General features: G+C 42.6%; 1 protein-coding gene across 6 annotated transcripts in view; it reads left to right on the top strand.

Annotated features, from left to right (window-relative positions):
• Window positions 1-21772, top strand: part of CA10 (carbonic anhydrase 10) — a 618162-nt gene extending 596390 nt beyond the window's left edge. For all 6 annotated transcript variants that reach the window (XM_082440881.1, XM_082440883.1, XM_082440882.1 and 3 more), the window contains 4 exons: window positions 1889-1961; window positions 15906-16060; window positions 18775-18949; window positions 20466-21772. In XM_082440881.1, coding sequence (XP_082297007.1) covers window positions 1889-1961; window positions 15906-16060; window positions 18775-18949; window positions 20466-20488 — 426 coding nt within the window. In that variant the 3' untranslated portion in view covers window positions 20489-21772. The remainder of the gene's footprint in view (window positions 1-1888; window positions 1962-15905; window positions 16061-18774; window positions 18950-20465) is intronic.
• The last annotated feature ends 1386 nt before the right edge of the window (window positions 21773-23158 follow it).

Genomic DNA, 23158 nt, shown 5'->3' with positions numbered 1-23158 from the left:
AGGTATCCAATTAAGGGACCTGGCAGATTCCTCACCTGCCATGACAATCTATATTTGTCTCTCCTTTCATGGGCTGCATCAGCACAAACAGGCAGCTTCAGGCTATCTTTTAAATAGCTGAAGAGGATGTCAAAGTAGAAATTGGATTCAGCACTAAAGCTTCCAGGGATCAGTAGTGTTTAATTTGGGACTTTTCTCCATTTGGGGTGGGATTTTACCTCCATTGAACATTGTCACTCACCAAGCTCCCCTTGGTGTATGTCTCACCACAACAACACACCCAGGAAACTGCGTGGGATAGGAAAGGCAGATGGAGGGAAAATAAACAGTCTGTGCTTTCTGCAAACTAAAAATTACCTGTTGCTTATCTAATAATAATAATCATCTGCTGCAATTTTTCCAACCCTCAGAATAAATCAGATTTAAAATGTTGATGTGTCACAACATCCGATTAGCAGCTGAGGTGTAAATTACAGAGCACAGCTGAGCAAGGTAGGAGAAAAATAACTAGGATGAACAATGGTCCCTAGAAAAAAGCTGAGTAAAAAGGGAGTTGTTAACAAAACAGTATACACAGTCTTGTGGGGGTCCATCACGGTCTCCAAATTGTGGTTCCCTGGCTTAAGCCCCTGGAAATTTGGCTTGTTCTCCAAACAAGGAATTTGGAGACCTAACAGCATGGGCATAAAATGGGAACTGATCCCTGAACATCTAATAAAATGTGTCACCCATAATAGGAATTTGGTAAATATTTTTTGGATGGATGGAAGGACAGATTGATGGATGATTGATTGATTGAATGAATGACATGGCTTATGATATATTTGATTCATGTAATACTGAGCAGTGGTATAAGATTCCATATTATATCCTAGAGATCTTTTTCATCTCCTGATATCACTGCTCTGCATACTCTTTTTTTTTTTTTTTTATAAATTTATTTATTTATTTTTGGCTGTGTTGGGTCTTCGTTTCTGTGCGAGGGCTTTCTCTAGTTGTGGCAAGCGGGGGCCACTCTTCATCGCGGTGCGTGGGCCTCTCACTATCACGGCCTCTCTTGTTGCGGAGCACAGGCTCCAGACACACAGGCTCAGTAGTTGTGGCTCACGGCCCCAGTTGCTCCGTGGCATGTGGGATCTTCCCAGACCAGGACTCGAACCCGTGTCCCCTGCATTGGCAGGCAGACTCTCAACCACTGCGCCACCAGGGAAGCCCCACTCTGGGTACTCTTTCTCTCACTCTCTACTTGGATAACTATCCCCTTCCTAATATGTCACTCCCTACTCCTTACTTAAAACCCTCTGATATTTCTCCATCCCTACAGAATAAAGTTTAAATGCCCTAACATGACACTCAAAGCCTGACATGACCTAGCTCCTGCCTACCTCTCTATCCTTACCTCGCATCCTTCCCCCATACTCTCACCTTCACCTACACTGAAATACTTCACTGGACATGACTAGTTCTCCCATGTCCGTGTGTGCACAATCCTCTGTATGTCATGTTTTTCTTCACCTTTCCTCCTTTTCCACACTATACCACCAAAGAACTTTGTTAACTTCCCCCAATCTTTCAAGACTTAGCTCAGGCCTTAGTGCCTATGATTCCCCAGGTGGATGGTCTTCCTCTAATATCATCATACCTGTAACTCTATCATAGCACTCTTCACACTAAATTATAAGCATTAGGTTACTTACCTGTCTTCTTTCTCTAGACTGTGGTTTCTGGAAAGTAGATTCTATATATTTGATCTCTGAATTTCCAGCCATCATAGTGTTTATAGCATGCTATGCACTCAGTAAATATGAGTGAATAAGTAAATGCATGGAGGCTATGTTTATCTTGAAATAGTACTGCCCAGTTATTAATATTTTCTTTTCTCCCCTAGGTTTCTGATTCATCAAACCCATTTCTTAATCGGATGCTCAACAGAGATACTATCACAAGAATAACATATAAAAGTAAGTTTGGTTCAATTTCCTATATAGCAAATATTCTATAAAAGTTAGTCCTGTCTGAAGGCGGAAAGGCAGAACTGATGATCTCCAAGGGCCTCTTTCAGCTTCATTATCCTTTAATTCTGTAGAAAGTCACTCTGGAGAGTGAAGGTTGGCTAAGAAGCAGCTCATTTCAAACAGAAGCCCCCAGAGTGCCTTTGTCATCCACGCCTGTCTAAGGCAATAATGATTATTATGATGATGGTCATCATTATCCCATGGATTGGTAAAGAGCTGGGGGACTCTGCCAGCTGACAGACTCTACCATGTCAGCTGGCCACATTTGGGGCTTTGCCAATTATGTGATTGAAAAAGCATTCACCAGGTGGTTTGGATCCAACTTCAAAACATCCAGAAGCCCTCAGCGAGACCACATCTCCCTCTCTGTGTCGTTGGGTCTCCCTTTCAGTTGGAGGAGGGTGGCATTTTGCTTCATTTCCATGTGTGATACGATGACCTAGAGAACTCTGTCCAGTTTCCTTGGGTTTCTAGAGTGTTTTATCCCCAGAATCCTTAAGCAAAAAAGAGAGAACAGTACAAAGTTGAAGGGAGTAGAGGGGAAAGGATGCTACTGTCTTCCACAGCAATCCCAAAGGTTGCAAGATTTGGGGATAGTTATGGGAAATAACACACACCAAGGGAATGAAAGAAAACAGTACAAGGGAAAAAAATTTTAACTAATTAGGAGTGACCAGAAAAGTGGAATTCATGTGCCAATTTTGTTCTTAAGCAAGGAACTTCCTCACTTTGACTCTGTTTCCTCATTTGTTAAGTGAAGAAGTTGAACTTCAGATTTCTAAGGTCCTTCTAAATCTAGGATTCTGAATCTGATTTTTGCAAATGTAAAAAGCAACACACAAACATTCTAACACCCCACATCCCCTTTGCACGTCCTCACTTGGTGGAGGCCACTGGTGCTTCTACCTCCAATGGTGACGTGGAAAGACAGAGTGAATGCTTACAGATCTCACCTCAGACTGCTGGAAGGAGAGTATGGAGAAACCTTCTCTTGTTCAATTATTCATCCATTCAGCAAGCATTTCCTGCATACCTGCCTCATGACAGGCACCAAGTGAGGCTCCTGGAATAAAAAGATGGGCCAGACACCAGCCCTCCCCACAGGCACTCGTTCCCATATGAAGTCACTTCCATATGAAGAGGTTGGAGTTGGGGACGCTGGCGGTGATGAATGAACCTGGAGAATCACCTAGAAGAATTATCTCCAAAACCATCCTACCCTTCCTCATCAGTACCCCTATGGAGTCCTCTCTAAGTTCAAACTTAGATTGCTCAGCAAAGGGAGACATTTCTGTCTTGTGTGCAAATAGTTTTTATAACTTCCCATAAAGGATTATTAGTTTTTTAACTTTTTTGATTAAAAGAGCATAAAAATTAAATAAAATGTTTTCAAATAATCTTGAATTTGCAGTTTAGAGACCATGAAAATCCATGAAATCACACATTAAGCCTCAACACACAATCTAAGAGATTGCCAGCTACAGAGTCAATCATTAGTGGGACTTCCCTCCCTGCCCCACCCCCTAGCTCTGGTCTGATTAATATTAAGTGATGTGGCTGCTGCCAAAGATGAAAGCATCCATACAGGTTTGTGCTATGGGAAGATGGCCTTTCTCATGAACGGGTATCAATTCTGATGTAAATAGGGGCTAGAGAGCCAGGGTGACAGATCTTGTTGGAAACAATGATGAATAGCAGTTCTGTGGCTGAGGGGAGCTTCAACTTCATCTACTTCTAGTGAGGTGTTCCTGCTGACTCATCCCCATTGGGTCTGTAGGAACTGAGAAGGACAGACTTTGGCAATAGCTGAAGAGGACAGCAAAGTTAAGACCAAAGACCTTCATTCATTTGTTCACTAAATATTTGCTACAAGTATTTATTAAGTGGTCCTGAGTGCCAGGGAATAGAGAGATCAATAGAACATGTTTCCTGTCCATGAATCCCTCACTCTCTAGTCAGAGAGACAGACATATCATAGTGTTTCATAAAGATTTGTATAGCAGGGGATTTCCCAGGTGATCCAGTGGTTAAGAATTCGCCTTCCAAAGCAGGGGACGTGGGTTCAATCCCTGGTTGTGGGAACTAAGACCCCACATGCTGTGGGGCAACTAAGTTCATGCACCACAACTACTGAGCCCGCACACTCTAGGGCCCATGTGCCACAACTAGAGAGCCCACGTGCCACAACTACTGAGCCTGCGAGCTCTGGGGCACGTGCACCACAGCTAGAGAGCCCACGTGCCACAACTACTGAGCCTGCGAGCTCTGGGGCCCGTGCACCACAGCTAGAGAGCCCACACACCACAACTACTGAACCTGCCACTCTAGAGCATGTGCACCACAACTAAAGAGTCCGTGCACCACAACTACTGAGCCCATGCACTCTGGAGCCCACGTGCCACAACAAGAGAGAAGCCCAAGCGCCACAAGGAAGAGCCCAAGCACCACAATGAAAGATCCCGCATGCCGCAACTAAGATCCGACACAGCCAAATAAATAAATACATGTTAAAAAAATTTTTTTTAATTTGTGTAACAATTACAATGTATTAAAATAGGAACAAAACTCTTTGGGATCATAGAAAATCTGCCTAAAATTCATGGCAAGGTTATACATAACAATTGCTATTCAATAAGCACTGAATAGACGAGTAAACATTTGGTAAGAAAAGAAAGCAAGAAAAGAGGGAGGGAGGGAGGGAGGGAGATTCCAAGCAGCATATACAAAAGCAAGGAGAGCATTTAAAGGACTCGGTAGTTCAAAGGAAGGAACTTTGCCTTCATCAGCTCTTCCTCTGGTGCCCACAGCACATCCAATAAACATTCATGATGGCCTGAATAAATGGAGAAATGAATGGTTCCCTACGGTAGCATTGACAGGGGCAGAGGGAATGGCAGGAAAGATGGTCTGGTGTCAGATCTTGAAGGATCTTGAGAACAGGCTAAGGAGTTTATGCAGAAGCATATTTGAAGAAATGCCCTCACTGCCCTAGATATAGGCTCCTGGAAGTGGGACTAAGAGAGAGCAGGAGCGCCCCCTTCTCTTGTCCCCTCATCTATCTGTCAGGGCCAAAGGGAACTAAAGCAAGATAAAGAGACCCGGTATGGGGAAAGGTAACCGCTTTACGTCCCTAATCACAGGTATTTTTGCTTTTACACTGTTGGGGAATAATGGAGGTATTCCCAGGAGCACTTATCACATACCTGAAGGAAGTAACACTGCAGGGATAATTATTGGCCTGACATGTAGGAATGGCCTAGACACTGTGATGCCCAGGACACTGTGGCTGAAAGGGATTGATTTTCTCAGAAGGAAAGCACTAGCACTCTTCCCTCCAGCTGAACGCCCCAGGGCAGCCAGCCCTTGGAAGGTTGACCAGCAGGCAGCAAGAAGGGGAGTTTCTGAAACAGGAGTCATGCACGAGGACACAGCCAGTGTGTAGGAAACACAAGCATGGAAGTCCCCCAGGAGGCTCTACAGGAAGAGCAGGTTATTCATTGGCCCATGAATTCTGGTAGAGACAAAGACAACACCACCTGCTCAGGGGAAACTATCAGAGTACCCTGCTTTCATACTTTTAAGCAAGCAAGAAAGAAATGGGTCCCCACAGCTGCCACCCAAACACACTACCTAGGGACAACTGACCTTGGCCCCCACCCACTCTCCCAACCAGCCCGTTCTTCTGCTGCTACCCAGAACTACACCCTAGCATAGCTTCAGTCTGCCACACTCACGCAGATGTGGTACCCACTCTGCAAAGTGCTCAGCATCAGGAACAAGGAAGAGATGCTAACCAAGCACTTTCTGCACTCTAGGCTCTGTGCTAGAGCTTCATGTGCAACACCTTACCTTGTGCTCACAAAATTCCATCCTCGAAATAAGTACAATTGTTATCCCAGTTTATAGATGAGGAAAGCAAGGCTCTAAGAAGTGAAGCCATTTGTCAAGGACACACATCTAGTGAGTGGCTCTATTAGTCAGCAACTTCTGCATAGTAAACAAGCATTCAGAGATAGGCATTGATTTCTCACTACTGCATCTGTGGGTTGGTTGGAGTGGCTCTGTAGGTCTGCAGGTCAGTTAGGATAACTCGGCTCCACATACCTCTCATTTTTCTGGGATCAAGTACTTCTTATGCTGGGGGTCAGAAATGTGTGATGTTCCTTAAGACCTAGGCTTGAAACTCACACACTGTCACTTCTATCCAATTTCCACTGGTCAAAGCAAGTCACATGGCCAAGCCCTTCATCAAAATACTCCCATGGAGTTGGGTCTGGGAGGGAGTGAACATTTCCTGAACAATAATTTACTCATCCATAGTGGGAGAGCAAGCATTCCATCATAGGTCCTCCCGGGGACTTTTCTATGCTCTTACTTTCCTACTGTCTTCCTCCCTAAGGAGCAAGGAAAGCTAAGCTCTGAGCTGTTAAAACTAGTTGTAATGCTGATACTTTCACATTACATGAAGCTTATTGGCATGTTCTTCTCTTAATTCCAACTTTAGTTCAGTTTGAAGAGCCATCTCTTTGCTTTTTGTAATTGTTTCCACTCTGGAAGGGAATAAACTATGCACAGAACTTGTGGGCACTTTAAAAGTTCAGGCTCACACCATCCTAAGCCCCCTGCAGCTCCTGTCTGTCCCTTGGCATGCGACTACCAGTGGAAACCACTGTCATTCAAAGGAACACAGTGGCACTGCCATTATTGGGCACATACAGAAACCAGAGAAGGTATAGAGATTGGTACTAGATGGGTCAATCTTCCCCATCAGCCTTTCCCTTTGAGGCCATTTGTAATGAAAAGTCAATCTAAGACTCTGAGCAGAGAGTGACATGATCTCCTGACAAAAGGATCGCTCTGTTTGCTTGGATAGACTATAGGGGCATGAACAAAAGTTGGGAGATGATTGCAGCAGTGTTGATCGTGATCAGGCCAACTTGGGGGAGGTGATGAGAAATGATTGGGTATAATTTGAAGGTAGAGCCAAGAGATTTACTGACAGATTGGGTGTGTGATATGAGAGAGAGGAGTCAAGTATTACGAAGGTTTTTAGCCTGAGCAAAGGGAAGGAAGACTTTTCCATCATCTGAGATGGGGAAGATTATGGATGAAGCATATTCATGGATAAGAAGGGAATCAGAATTTCAAATATGTTAAACTCAAGATGGGCGTCAAAGAAGAGGTGTGGAGTAGGCAGTTGGATATATGAGTCTGGATTTCAGGATACAGAACTACAGATATAAATGTGGAAGTCATTGGGATCCAGATGGCATTTAAACCGGGTGAGATCATGGGAGAGAATAAATAGAGAAGAGAGGCGGACATATCCTCACTTTTGAAAGATCCCCATGACTTAAGATTGTAAATCATTTCTAAAGATATCTTTTAAATCCTACCCTGGAAGAGGCTCTGGTATGTCTGTCTCATCAACTGGCTCAGGAGGTACAAAGAGGCAGGAGTAAGCATGGAAGCATGGGGTGAAATCGCTACAAAATGGCAGCCAGTAGGCACACAATCCATTTGCTTGATTTGAACATACATTAGATGACTAGGGAGAAAAAAAGGAATTGTGCAAAATCATTCTATTGAGCCAGTTGAGAAAATCAATGCCAGGTAATCCATAAAAGAAGGAAAGAAGGAGAATCTTGCCAAAAGGACTGGGAATTTTGGAAGCCAACATTCTGGTAAAAGCCACTATACTTATGGGATGCAATGTGTTCTAGTGAAGAGATATAGAACTAAGTAGACCTGGGCTCCTTGCTCTACCACTTCTTTGCTGTGTGAATTCTGGCAAGTTTCTTAACCTCTCTGAGATAATTTCCTCATCAATAAAATGAGGATACTAATACTGACATTGAGAGGGTTGGGATGAGGATTAAACAAGGCAACAGGTCAGTTACCTGGACATTGACTGGTATAAACCAGGTGCATAATAACATGTGTTTCTAAATTATCCTAAGGTATGTTGTGGTCAAATCCAGCTTCCTGGAGGGTGGGAGGCAGGTCACTATAAAACTAAATAAAAGTTATAGTCAAGGTGAATGCAATACAGGGCACACAAACAACAGAGCTTGTTTACGCTAATGAAACCCAGCTCCTGCGTGGGACCTGTGCAGTGGATGGCAATAGCCTAGTGAGCTTCCACTCTCTTTGAAAGCTTGGATTTCATATGTCTGAGCAAATCTTATAAAACACTCTCACTAACCCAGACTGACGATGGAAAAGACCAGCCTGAATTAATTTCAGGCTGAATTTAGAAAGTCTTCTAAAGAAAATCCATTTTATTAAAGTTAAGTTCGCCTTCAACAGATTAAGGGTCAAGACTGAAATCATGGCATTGAAAAATGGATTTTCTGGAGGAGATATTCGAAATTTACTTGAAGTATTTTAATCGTTTAGTGTAGAGTATTGGAAAAATGCCAATATCCCTCCATTTTCCTTGTGGTAATTAATAAGTAGGCACAGAGCCCCAATTACATAAAAGGTGACATTCTTATCATTTGATTATCCACCTGATTTCATGGGGCCAGCATTATTTTTTTTTAAAGAATATTTATATTTTCAAGTGGAGCAAAGAACTTTCTTAAATGGGTAAGAGGGAGTTGTTATTAGAACAGTACACATAAATGAATACTTTCTTCCAGGGTCCTAGGACAGTGGAGTATTTTAGTAGCTTCATTCTCTTTGAGTTTCATATACTCCATTCATTTCATAGACAATAAATACAATGGTGAACTTCAGTCCAATAAGAATCCAAAAGATTATAGATTCCAAATTTAAAAGGGTCTGGTTATTGTCTTAATATGTATTTCCAACAAGGAAATACAGGCACACAACTCAAGGTGTTTGGAGGAAAGCTTTTAAACATCATGTTTTGAGCCCTTTAAAAATCTTTTTTCAGACTTGCCTGTTTATAACTTTGCTTTAGCCCCCACTACCCCAACCCTGACTAAAACATGAATGTGTAGGCAAGGATAGACCAACTTGTAACTGCCTTATACTTCTCAGTTCCTTGGGAAGTGTTCTGTGCACTCACTCCTCAGAGGAACACAGTGTCAAATGTGATGAAATATCACCAGGGAGCTTAAGCATGTTACTCCCGGTGACTTTCTCTATGCTTAATTGAACTTGTGCTTTCATTTCAAATGAATGGCTTTGGAAATGTTTTCACAGAATGCAAAATGCAGCATTCCACTCCCCATGTTGCAATCCAAGTAGTAACTATAGTCAGCAAGGAAAAGGAACATCTTACCTCCGTTGAATCCAGTTCTCAGAGGCCCTCTTTTTCATTTGTATAAAATGAAAAATCATATTACTTTATTCTTTAGCAATTGTCTTTTTTCATTTCAGTTGAATTTGCCTCAGATTACAAGAGGGAATGTCATTCCATATGAGAAAATTGCCAAAGAGTTCCATATTAATCAGAAGTTAGTCCAGTATTGATTTCTGGAACTGCTGTGCCTTTTTCTCACTGGCATCATTCTCTTTGAATGGAACTTCATAAGCAGGAAGCTGGGTGATGTTAAATCTCATCAATGTCACATAAGTTAACACGATGCATTTACCAGAGGCTGCCATCGAAGTTCAGATTAAGGGAAAGAGTCCCCCGCTATGTGATCCTAGGCATTTCATCACAGTGTGTTTCAAAGACAGAAAGAGAGAAAGAGAGAGAAAGAGAGAGAGAGAAGGGGGGAGGCAGGGAGGGAGGGAAGCAGGGAAGAGGGAAGGAAGGAAGAAAGAAAGGAAGGAAAGAAAAAGTCAGCTTGGGAGTTGTGTCTAAAACTAAGAACTCAGTATAAGATAAGGCATAGATTCAGCAAGAGCATGTCATAAAATCAAAAGCACAGCTGTTAACTTCTCCAATCATTTGAAAGAATAACATAGGGCTATTACCTGTGCATAAATATTCTCTACCTACTGGTTATCCAAGGGGTCTTCCTGTGATGTAGAGGTATATCCAACACATTGAAAAAAATACAACACTGTCATACCAAAAATTTGACCTACAGAAGAAAAATTTATCTACTTAATCTTGTTATATTGAAGGATATTTGGGGGTCTATAGATTATTTTTTAACCTAAAGATGACTTTAGCAATTATCCAGAATATTCTGGTGCCCACAAGTAAGAGGGTACATGGCTTATCCATGAAGAAAGAGTAAGTTACTGGCAAAGCCACAGTTGGAACTTAGACTTGAATTAAGACTCCTGCTTGAAGTCCAGGGCTTTGCCCTCTATATGATGATGATGATAGATAGAAGATAAATAGGTGATAGATAGTTAGACAGATGATAGATAGATAGATAGATAGATAGATAGATAGATAGATAGATAGACAGATAGATAAACAGATGATAGGAAACCTCTCTGTAAAACTACCCATGAAAATTTATTTCATGCCATCACTTCCTTTCAGTAAATATCCTTAAAACAAGCAGAGGCATGCATGATCAGCCTATTGGCCTCTGAGCTTCACCCCAAATTTTTATCTCTCTGTTTATAAACAACTCTGACCTCTAGATCTTTGGCATCCTTACTAATGAATAGAGCCTTGAGAATTTGGAGAGCAGAATCCATCTTTCAGGACATTAGTTCTTGGGCTCCTTTCTGTCTACCATGAGCAGAGGATAACACCGACATGCACAAACTGTTGGTTTTCTGCTGGCTGCTGCATGGACAAGGTAGTCTGTAGGTAATAATTACTTCCTGACCTGGTAAGCCATGGAAGACACCCCAGTGTTCCTTGACACTAGGGCTGAAAACTTTCTTGGGTCCCACTGCCTCTTTCCTGCCAAATACATCAAGCAAGTCTCTGTGGGGAGAAAAGAGGATATAAAAAGGTAGTCAGTGGTTCTCAAATTCCAGTCCCTAAAAGATAAAGCAGTGATTTAATGGTAGCCTTTGAGGCAGAATGGTGAGTCATGAGGACAAGTGTTATTTGTTAAATGCACACATTACAGTTTCAGCAATGTAAACGCACAGGTGTGTTTGGTGCAGAAACAGTAACGCTGCATGGAGACAGGCAACAGTCTCCATCTCATTCTGAGATCTGGGGTATGACATATTTGGGAGTAGTGGTGAGCAGCATGTATTTAAGCTAATGGTATAGACTGAAGCCTCAGAGATTTTCTCCCATAATCTGACAGATGATGTTGCCTCTTCCTCCTTTATTTTCTGTCCAGAACCACCAGCAGGTGAAGCTGCTGGGCAGAAACCATTTCATTCACTCATGCAACCAATGTTTAATGAGCAACCACCATGTAATGGACCCCATGGTAGGGCTTAGGGAATCAGAGATAAAAGATGGAAGCCCTTCTCCCAAAGGATCTCACAGTTTACTGGGGCATTCAAATAGGTAAGTTAATTATTGGCAAGCTTATTCAGTAAATATGGTGTAAAAGGAAGGCACTAACCCAGTGGGGGAGAGCCAGGAAGGCTCGGGGAGGCCAAGCAATGGTTATCCCAGGGAAGCTGGGCAAGGACATTAGTATTGGTGAGTACTTGCCATGGGCCAGGCCCTGTGCCATGTACTTGAAAAGTGTGATCTCATTTGTTCCTCAAACAACTCTGTGAGGCAAGTACTCTGTCTTAGGCAGGTCGGCCTGCTATAATAAAGCAGCATAGACTGGGTGGCTTATAAACAACAGAATTTACTTCTCATAGTTGTGGAAGGATGAAAATCTGAGATGACGGTGCCAGCATGATTGGGTTCTGGTGAAATCCCTCTTCTGTGTTGCAGAATTCTTGTTGGATTTTCACATAGCAGAAAGAGGGTGAGAGAGCCCTCTGGGGTTGTTTTTAAAAAGACACTAATCCCATTCATGAGGGCTTCACCCTCATGACCTAATCACCTCCCAAAGACTCTGCCTCATAATATCATCACATTGGGGATTAGGATTTCAATCTATGAATTTGAGGGAGACACAACCATTCAGTCCACTGTCCACTCCAACCATCTGCATACTGAGAAACTGAGGCTCAGATTGTTACCTGCATGTCCAAGGTCATGCAAATGGTGAACAGCAAAGCCAGCACTGAAACTCCAGTCTGAGACCAAAGTTCACATTCTTCACATGGGGATTTTTCCAAGTTCTGTAGTGTGAGGAAATTAAAAGGGCAAAGATGAAGTATGCATATTAGCAGATTCATGGGAAGAACAAAGTGGTGAATGAGGACTGTTGGAGGGTAGAAGCTGCCACGTTCTGTGGCAACCATTGCACATCTCATAGGCGACATGGGTGAAGAGGAATCTCCTGGCAGGACCACAGCAGCAGAGTCTGGGATATCAGCACAAGAGTGTTTTGGAAGCAGGTTTTTACCCTGCTATGTGGGTTAAATCCATGAACATAACCTCTTGTTCCTGGCCTTCCCCCTGACCCCAACACACACACACACACCAACCCTGTCCTCAAATACAGATGAAACACAGAGGCTAATTATAGTTTCAGAAAAACATAAATGTTCTTTTTCTTTACTCTAGTCATGCCTGGAATGCCCCTCATTCTACGGTCTCCTTCCATCTCTCCTCCCCACCACCCCTAATAAAATAAAATATAATAATAGCAGACACAGACCTACTAGAGAATGGACTTGAAGATACGGGGAGGGGGAAGGGTAACTGATTCACTTTGTTATAAAGCAGAAACTAACACACCATTGTAAAACAATTATACTCCAATAAAGATGTTTTTAAAAAAATACAATAATAGCAGCATGCTAGAGTATCCAATATGCTCCAAGTGCAAGCTTGGTTAAACAAATCACATTGACCTTTAATAAAGATGTGCCAAATACTTCCTTTTTTCATTCAGTATGTTAATCTTCAGGCCAAGCCACCATCAGAGGAAAGATCATTAAGTGCAAATTTGATCATGCTACTCCTCTGCTTAAAACCTTTCCGTGGCTCCATATTGCCTACAGGATGAAGCCCTAACTCCCAACAGCACAGAGAAGGACCTTCTGGGTGTGGCCTGTACTGCCCACCCCCCCAGCCTTATTCCTCACAACACCCCTTCCCCTGCATCCTACCTATGCACTGGCCGTGCCGAGTATGCGCTGCTCTGTGTCTTTAGCTTTCTTTACCGTGACCATCTACAGTGCCCTTGACAGCCACCCTTACCAGCCACACACTGATTACCTCCTGTTGTTCAAGATGCAGTTCAGGTCAGCTCCTCAATTAATCCTCTGCAGTCCCACCCCCAGGCATAACTGACAGCCTCTCAATGTACCCAGTGCAGATATATATCACTATCTCTGTGGCTTCTTGCTGTATTCACTTACATTACGTCCTGCTTGCCTATACCTAGCTTAGTGCCTGACACATACTAGGGGCTTAAGAAATAGTTAGAGCCAAACAGTGGCTACTCAACATAAGCTTGTTGTGTGGACACCTGATCTAACTTCCAAGGACCATCACATCTGTGTGTACTCTGGGCACCACAGTTCTGTCATGGAACCATCTGACTGCACAAGTCAGAGTACAGATCCAGCCCAGCCATGTTCCAATCACTATGTCTCCTTGGGCTTGTCTTGATTCATTGGTATTTTGATAGAAAGGTAGAAATATTTAAATGGAAAGAGAAAGAAAGCCCTTTCTCCTAGTGTTGGTCTCCTAATCCAGCTTGACCAATCTCTCTCCTGGGCATTTTGTGGACAGAGCCCTGGAGAAGTTCAGTTACCCTATAAGGGTAGGCAGAGGCCAGGAGGGGCAGTTTAGGATGAAGCAGGCTAACAGTGGTTTTATTTACATTGTTCTAAATCACTGGATCAGTTGACTTGTCCTTAACTCAGTTGGCAAGAAAAGGAGCTCTGAAATCCAAATTTCCTTGGCAAAGATGGCTCTTTCCTATCAGAGAAACTTGAGTGAGCAATTTCTGGAGGAAGAGATGGGGAAGGTAAGGGATTTTTGCCCAGGAAAATGGATTAGCAGTGTTAATGCTCAGGATAAGTAGGTACAGCCTGGGCCAAAATGCACTTATCATCACCACCCTGATATTAGGGTCAACATATTATATATTTTTTTGCAATTTGTTATCTGTCTCTTCAACTAGAATGAGGGCAGGCATCTATTCTTGTTCACTGCTCTACCCCCAGAGCCTAACCCAGTGTCCAGCGCTAAGAGGTGCCTAGTGAACATTTTTTGAATGAATGAATGACTTTGGCTTGGAAGTCAGATGAGCTGGATTCCACTTTCCACTCTGCAGTTACCATCTAGCACTCTGACCTTGGGCAGGTCACTCTGCCTCTCTGATCTTCAGTTTCTTGTCAATGAAGATGTTATTATATGCCTGACCAATCTTACTAGGACAGTATGAGGTTCCAGCTGTATGTGAAAGCCCTTTTTTACCATTATACATGCACAATACTGAATTTGAGAGATTATATCAACCACCAAAGAGTCAGTCCTTTCCCACTGGGAGTTGAACACATGGATGAGAAAATGTTTGTGAACCTAGGAGGACTGGAGGAGCGGGTCTTATCCCTCTGCCAGCCAGGCTTTGGGTCCCTGCCATGTGTTCTCCAGGCTCCCTGGGCCGGCCACAGTGGTGGACACTCATGGCAAACCAGTGGGTGCAAGACTCCTGAAGACATAGATTAGAGATCACTGGGATACAGAGAGCAATGGAAGCCATGAATGTAGATGGGCTATGATGAGAATATAGACTGAGGGAAGAAAGAGCCTTGGACTGATCCTCGGTAAATGCCAACACTGAGAGAAGCAGGTAGAAAATCAGAATCCAGAAACAGAATCCTGGAAGGAATGGCCAGAAAAATAGGAATCCCAAGTATGGTGTTTTAGAAGCCAAGAGAAGAGAGAAAGAGTCTGCAGAAAGAAAGGAGGAAGGATCATGAGAAGAGGAGGAGAGAAGTTCATTGAAGTTTATTGATATTTGAAAACTCCAGTACATAATAATTTTATAAAAATACAACCAATGCATTGAATTTAAAAATCAGAATGAAATATACCAACATGTTAATGGCAACTGCTTTATATGATCAGAGTTATTATTTTCCTCTTTCTTTTTTCCATATAGTCTTATATGTACTTATGTTACTTTTATAACTGAAAAAGTATATTTAATAATAAAAGATATATGAGTATGAATACCTCGAATAGGTGTAAGAAAAAGGGTTATCTGTATGGGCCTTATGGAGAGGAGAGCCACAAAAATGAAATCAGTTGTTGAACTTAACAGTTGAATCTCATGGTAGGATTTGGTCTGACTTACTTTTCTAAAAATATTTTCTTAATGTTCTCTTAATTAAGCAATGTTAATAAATAAAAATGGTGACCAGGCAATGTTTTAACGGGTCCTAAAGGCTTTAACTGTGTACTTCATTGTGACTATAATGTTATGGGTCCAGGTATCAGGGACCATAACCAAGGACTTGGCTCTTCCTATTGTCCTTGTGGTAGACCACATTACTGTTCACCAATATTCATTGTCTCATCCTATGGGAGGAATGTGCTTCCTTAAATCCCTAACATCAACCTTGGCCATATGATTTCTTTGGCTAACAAAATGTGAGCAGAAGTGACATGTGCCAACATGTGCCAGTGTTTTAAGAGCCAACATATGTTCCACCATGCTTACTTTTCCTCCTATCATTGTGACTCACAAGGGTCTAGACAGCAGCTGCTCTGATAGTCTGGGTCCCAGAGTATGGGCAACAATGACATGCAGGAAGCTCTCAGCCAACCTAGAATGGACTTGTACCCGAGCAAGAAACAGACCTTCTTTGTTTAAGGTGATTGTGATTTGGGGAACTGTTTGTTCCTGTAGCCCATCCTGAGAGTTACAATCTTCTGGAATCTGAAAAGAAAAAATTTATCAGCAACACCAGCACTTTCTCAAGAAACCTAATTCTTAAGTCTTTTTTTTTCTCTAGATGATGCATATTTACTACAGGGACTTAATATAGAGGAACTATATCCAGAGACCTCTAGTTTCATTACTTATGATGGGTCAATGACTATTCCACCCTGCTATGAGACGGCAAGCTGGATAATAATGAACAAACCTGTCTATATAACCAGGATGCAGGTGAGCTTCTCTGTGGTCTTTTAGCTAATGGGGAAGATGATGTGAAGACTGGCTGGGTTTGTGGAGTGCCTATTGTATTAGTTTGCTAGGACTGCTTTAACAAAGTACCACAAATTTGGTGACTTAAACAACAGAAACATATTGCTTCACAGTTCTGGAGGCTCTAAGTCCAAGATCAAGGTGTCTGCAGAGGTGTTTCCTTCTGAGGAAGTGAGGAAGAATATGTTCCATGCCTGTTCCCTGGTTTCTGGTGGTTTTCTGGCAAACCTTTGGTGTTCCTTGGCTTGTAGGAGCATCACCTCAGTCTGCCTTCATCTTTATATGGCATTCTCTTAATGTCTGTGTCTCTTTGTCCAACCCCCCCCCCCACAATAAGGACATCAGTCAAATGGGGTTACAACCTACCCCAATCAGTCATATTAGATTAGAGCCCAACTCAATAGGCTCATCTTAGCTAATTATATCTGTAATTACCCTATTTCCTAATTAGGTCACATTCTGAGGTACTGAGGGTTAGGACTTTAACTTTTTATTCTGGGGGTACACAATTCAGCTCATCACACTTATGTTTAAAGAATCAGCATCTGGAAAGGCTTAGCATGAACTAATTATAGATGCACCCTACCTGTCTGGGTGAGAAAAGACAGCAGGGTTAGTTCCCAAAGTGTGCTCTACAACTCTAGTGTTCAAAAGGCAGAACAAAATAGATGGTTTGGTCAAATATGTTTGAAAAAGCTTTATCAGGGAACCCTCTTGCACTGTTGGTGGGAATGTAAATTGATACAGCCACTATGGAGAACACTATGGAGCTTCCTTAAAAAACTAAAAATAGAACTACCATATGACCCAGCAATCCCACTACTGGGCATATACCCTGAGAAAACCATAATTCAAAAAGAGTCATGTACCACAATATTCACTGCAGCACTATTTACAATAGCCAGGACATGGAAGCAACCTAAGTGTCCATCATTGGATGAATGGATAAAGAAGATGTGGCACATATATATAATAGATATTACTCAGTCATAAAAAAAAATGAAATTGAGTTATTTGTAATGAGGTGGATGGACCTAGAGACTGTCATACAGAGTGAAGTAAGTCAGAAAGAGAATAACAAATATTATATGCTAACACATATATATGGAATCTAAATGTTAAAAAAATGGTTCTGATGAACCTAGGGGCAGGACAGGAATAAAGACTCAGACGTAGAGAATGGACTTGAGGACACGGGGAGGGGGAAGGGTAAGCTGGGACGAAGCATTGACATATAGACACTACCAAATGTAAAATAGATAGCTAGTGAGAAGCAGCTGCATAGCACAGGGAGATCAGCTTGGTGCTTTGTGACCACCTAGAGGAGTGGGATACGGAGAGTGGGAGGGAGATGCAAGAGGGAGGAGATATAGGGATATATGTATATGTATAGCTGATTCACTATACAGCAGAAACTAACATAACATTTTAAAGCAATTATACTCCAATAAAGATGTTAAAAAAATAAAAAAATAAAATAAATAAAGTAGAAATAAAAGAGACAAAATAAAATAAAAAGAGCTAAATCGATTTCATTGCTGGGAGGTTTCTCAGGGTCTTTAGAATGATATACATGTCAGTCTCCAAGAAGAGGCAATATGATATGTAGCATTTCATAAACATATTTGAATGTGGGATTTTTTAGAGCATCTCACAGTATTCCTAGTTAGGCTGGCTAGTATTTCTCAGAACTGGATGGGAACCAGGAGATCTGGCCTCTGAGGCCAGCTTTGTTAATGGCTCCTTATGAGCTCCTAAGCCTGTTGCCCCACTTCTGTGAAGTGAATTCTCTTCTTTATAATGAGGAGGGTAAATTACATGAGTCTATTCTATGATTGTGAGGGTCTATGAAAACTCAGAGGAAAGATAAGCAAAGGAAGCAAATCCAATCTCCTTTACAGGATATGTATTTACAACCCAACAACGATTTGAACAATTTGAAGTACCTGATGCTATCTGTATTTACTGGGACTCTTAGTGACAAGCAACCCCCTCCAGCTAACTTCAGCTTAGAAAAAGGATTTATCCATGAGATACTGGGGCATCTTATGGAATTTAAGATCAGAAATTGATGTCAGGAAGTCACTGGTATCAGAACCCAGAAGCCCTTTCTCTCTGTTCTCTCCTGCTCCCTCCTGCACCCTGGCTTCGTTCTCCTCTACTGCTAGAGAGTCTTTAGCTTCACAGTCCTGGGTGGAACATGGCTACAAACATTTTAGTCCAGCTCCTGATCCTGATATTAACAGAAAAGGAACTGAATTAATCCAGCTTAGTTTATCTCTGACTCCTGGACCAATCACTGTAGTTTGACTAATACCTATGTGGGAGAATAATTCCCTGAATTACTGAACCCCAAGGTGTGATAGAAAGAAGAGACCCTGGAGAACACCCAGCTGGGTTTCCTCCTTTGACAGTGTGTCATAGGACAGAAGGGAATCACTGACTTGTTCAGAGGCACACAGGAGCCAGGGAGCTTGAAGCAAGGCTCCCTCCAAGCATGGAGGCATCAGTGGGTTATACTCACTGAACCCATGAATCAGGGTCTGTGGAGGCCTCAGGTGCCCTTTCCAACACAGCTGGCACTGCCCGGGTTGGCCACAGTCTACGTGGTCTTACTTCTTTCCTGGTACATTTAAGAGTACAGGTGGATCTCACAGCTGTTTCTCTCTCCTCAGATGCATTCCTTACGCTTGCTCAGCCAGAATCAACCATCTCAGATCTTTCTGAGCATGAGTGACAACTTCAGGCCCGTCCAGCCACTCAACAACCGCTGCATCCGCACCAACATCAACTTCAGTTTACAGGGGAAGGACTGTCCAAACAACCGGGCCCAGAAGCTTCAGTATAGAGGTGGGTTCAGTGGCTCAGAGGGCAGTGGAGACAGGCCAAGCCCAGTCTTCCTGCTCACACCTACTCTGAAAGGCCAGGCACTATCTCCCATTAGAGTAGTCATAATTATAAGTGATATTTACATGGTGCTTTTCTATTGTAAAAGTCTGTATTTCATAAACAGAGACAGAGATCAAATCTTTAAATCTCGTCTGGCTCAGGCAAGACAGCATTTTCATTGCCTTTTTACAGAGGAGCCCAGAGAGGCTGATTTTCCCAAAGTTACGTGTTAAAACAGGACAACTAGAAGCATTAGCACTTTTAGTTATATACACAATAGACCCCCTTTTCCCCTAGAAAGTGAGCAAATAATTCTGGATGCCAGGCCATTGGGACCCAATGAGGTGTGTGTCTGAATGCATCTTTTTCTAGTGCTATGTCCCTAGAAGTGACTATAATTCCTACTAGAGGGGACATTCAAGATGCCTCCTGCCTCCCATAACCCTCTGGTCCACACCCAGCCCTCCCTCTTCCCTTCTACACACTAAGTACCTATTGATCATTATCATAAACTCTCAACATGGAAAGGAAGGTGGAGGAAGAACAGTGTCGTGGAGATGCCCCCAACCAGGAGTTAGGACACCCAAGTTGCTGCCATGGTTCTGATACTAACAAGCCATACAAACCCAGCCAAATCATTTAACCCCTGGGCTCTGGGTGTGCCTGAGAGAGAAAATTAAAGAAAGAAATGTGGAGGAAGTTGGAGCGATAAAGTGGAGGGTAGAGGTGGTAGCTGCTTCTAAAGCTGCCTGGTAACATCCATAGTCCCCACATTTAGGCAGCACATTATTGTTTCAAAAGAGCTTCCCTATCCAGGCTCTCATGTGCTCCTCACAACAATCATGAAGTAGATGGAATAGGGACACACCTGGAGTGCCAACTTTTTCTGCAAAGGGCCAGATGGTAAATATAGGCTTTGTGCGTCATAGGGTCTCTGCTGCACTCTGATGTTTTAGGGTGAAAGCAGCCATAGACAATATGTAAATAAATGGTTGTAGCTGTGTGCCAATAAAACTTTATTTACAAAAGCAGTTCACAGCTGGATTTGACCTGCAGGCTGTCATTTGCCCACCCCTGGTCTAAAGCAGCACCATCCACTACAGCTTTCTGAGACGATGGAAATGTTCTGTGTCTGCATTGTCCAATAGGGTAGCTACTAACCACATGTGGCTATTGAATATCTGAAGTGTGGTTAGTGTGACAACGCAACTAAGTTTTTAATTGTATTTAGTTTTAATTAATTTAGATTTATATTAGCCACATGTAGCTAGTGACAACTCTATTGGATAACTCAGGCCTTAGAGGTTCATAAGAAAGTGGAGAGGGTAGTTGGGATACATACAAGTAAGCAGACATTTAGAAAACTGTCCCTTCCCCTTTGGAATAAGCCCCCCCAACTGTGTGTAAATTAATCCAATTATGCCTTGTTTTGTGTTGTTTGTGTGTTTTGTTTTGTTTTTTCTCTCTCTCTTTCTAGTAAATGAATGGCTCCTCAAATAGGAAAGTAAGCCAAGAAGAATCCCACCTCAGTGAAATGCTACAACTATGAATTGACGTAACCTAAACTGTCCCCCTTCTTTCTTCTCTTTCCTTCCCTCCCTCAAGCCTCATTCACTCTTTGGATTGGCCCTTTCTTCATGAAAATTGTCTGCAAAACCTTGGCAGAGGAATACATCTCTTACACACACTCACAAATACACACACAAGCACTCACACACACATACACACACATGCAAATATATCTACACACATACACACTCACACAACCCCCAAGATGGGAAGTTAAATTTTAGAAACAAAAGGCTCATTCATAAGAGGTCTTAGAAGAAAATAACCAATTAACCTGATTACGATTTTGATACTGTTTTCCGAAACAAATAAATCTACCCAATGAGAATTTTCAGCCTTGTATATTACAAAATTCTTCCAAAAGAGACAGAGGAGAAAACACAGCTCTGACAGCATCAAGTGGACTTTGTTCTTTGCATCAAGTAATCTCAAATAGTGTCCTAGGATCCTTTAAGGGTGCTGGTGACAGGTGAGCCAAGACAAAGTTGGCCAAGGACACATTTCTAGATTGTGATTCTTCTGTTTACTCAACAATTTAAAAAGTAAAAAGGACAGACATTGAAGAGATACACATTGTATATATATATCACCACAGACTATTAAAAAATGGAATTATTATCCCTCTTTGTCATATATGTGTAGTAGGATTTGCCAAGATCAGATTGATCCATTTGCTGTTTCTCATTTTCCAAAGGTCATACATTGTGTTTGGTTATTGTTAACAGCTCAATAAATGTGTTTAACAAGTTAATTTCATTTTTCTGGCTTTGGTCTATTCTCCTTCCTTACAGGCTAGGCCCTGGCTCCATGCAACTGCATTCTTTGCTTTCATTTGTTCCTTCATCTACATGTTTTGCTCATTTGCAGCCAGTTTTTACTGAGTTTGTGGCAATGGGAATGCATTTGCTAAGCAAGTATAACTTTAATTCCACTCCATGCCGCAATCATTCATATGAGGTGAGGTTCAGCCTGAGATAGTAGGCGACAGATTTCTTGCATTTCAAAACTGCCACCACCCACCCCACCTCACCCCCGTGATGCTCCCTTGAAGGAATGCACTTTGCCTTGTAAATTCTTGGGAAAAGGGTGTCTTTTCTCTCCAGGTGCAGCTAGATCTCACAAAGTACAAATGAATGCCTTTCTGTTCTTGTTTATAATGGTCACTCACTGTATTTGGTTACTGTCAAGAAATCAATAAATGTGTTTAACAAGTTATCCAGTACCGTGTCTGAGTTTATTGAGGAGGAGGGCACTCCCTGCTGAAGCCTCTGAGTCCTGCTGTGTCCACAAGTCATTGCATTATGGCCAGCAGGGCAGCCAGAGCCTCCAGAACAGCCTGTCTGGTCATTCCCAGAGCCAGGTAATTAATACCCTGTTGAGAAAACATATAGGCTTAGCTGCTGGAAGGGAAGACTTGGATGTTCATTCAGTAGCCAAATTAAAAATAACTTTCATTTTTCCTTTCTGTTACACCTCCAGAAAGTGGGAAAGCACAGGCATGTAGGGTCTGTGCAAACAGGAACATCCACAAATATGTCAAAAACTTCAGCAAGTGGCTAGGTTTATTGATGACGAAAAAAAAAAAATCAAACAGCCAGATATTTCATCTTTGAAACAATATACTTAATTGGATTTTTTCCATTTTTTGCACCAAAATTAGTTAGATGATGACCTTAACCATGGTGACATATGACCCTGTTTCTGAGCAATCATATTTTTCCGGAAAACCAGATCTGTCTGCAAAGATTTAGGGTGGGCAAGTGGCAGTCTTTCTTTGTATGGCTTGCTGCCTCCTCTCTAGGTCAGAATCTTCTTCAGCCTGCAGGGGCAGGCAGTGATGTAGTGTGTCAACTAGGCCTGGCTTCAAATCATCACCGTACAACTTACCTGCTTGCTGTGTGATCCTAGGCAAGTTGCTTTACTTCTCTGATCTGTAAATTGGGGATGCTAATAACTGCTTCCATGAACTATGAGCCTTAAATGCTATATAGCTACTTAAAGTAGCTAGCACAATACCTGCAATGATTGTTCTATAAAGACTGACTATAGAGCACGTGCATTGCCTACGTATTAGAGGTTTTCCTAGACCAGACCATACCTTCCCCTCCAGGGAGGGGTTAGCATCAATCACAAAATGGGCATCAAATTAATACCAAATGGAGGAGACAGGAGGAACCCCCGAGTGACTGGGTAGGACGTGGGGGGAGTGAGGGGGGGGGGACAAGTGGAGGCCAGATAGGACCAGTGTCCCTGAAGGGTGGCTGAGAGTGGGGAAATGTTCCCACGTCTGGAGGGACCCTCGGTTGCTTGGAAGATCAGAGGAGCGCACCTAGTGTTTCCCCCACCCACTCAGGTTCCGGGAGGCCTGCTGGGCTCCTGGGCCTGGTCCTCCATTCTCTGGGACCCCCTACAACCTCGTGGGTCCTAGAGGCGTGGGAGGGAGGGAGGATGGAGGAAGAGAAGAGGCAGACAGAGGGGGAGGGGACCCTCCAGGACCGGAGAATCAGGAGAGGCACAGCGGGTGTTTCCCCCACCCACCTGGCCTCAGGAAGCCTGCTGGGCTCCTGTCCTCCAAGGCCCACTCCACGCAGTGTTGGTCCT

Source organism: Balaenoptera physalus (genome assembly GCF_965194825.1).
Source record: "Balaenoptera physalus genome assembly, chromosome: 20".
Classification (NCBI taxonomy): domain Eukaryota; kingdom Metazoa; phylum Chordata; class Mammalia; order Artiodactyla; family Balaenopteridae; genus Balaenoptera; species Balaenoptera physalus.
The sequence above is the reverse complement of the archived record's forward strand: the minus strand, read 5'-3'. Positions and strand labels throughout refer to the sequence as shown.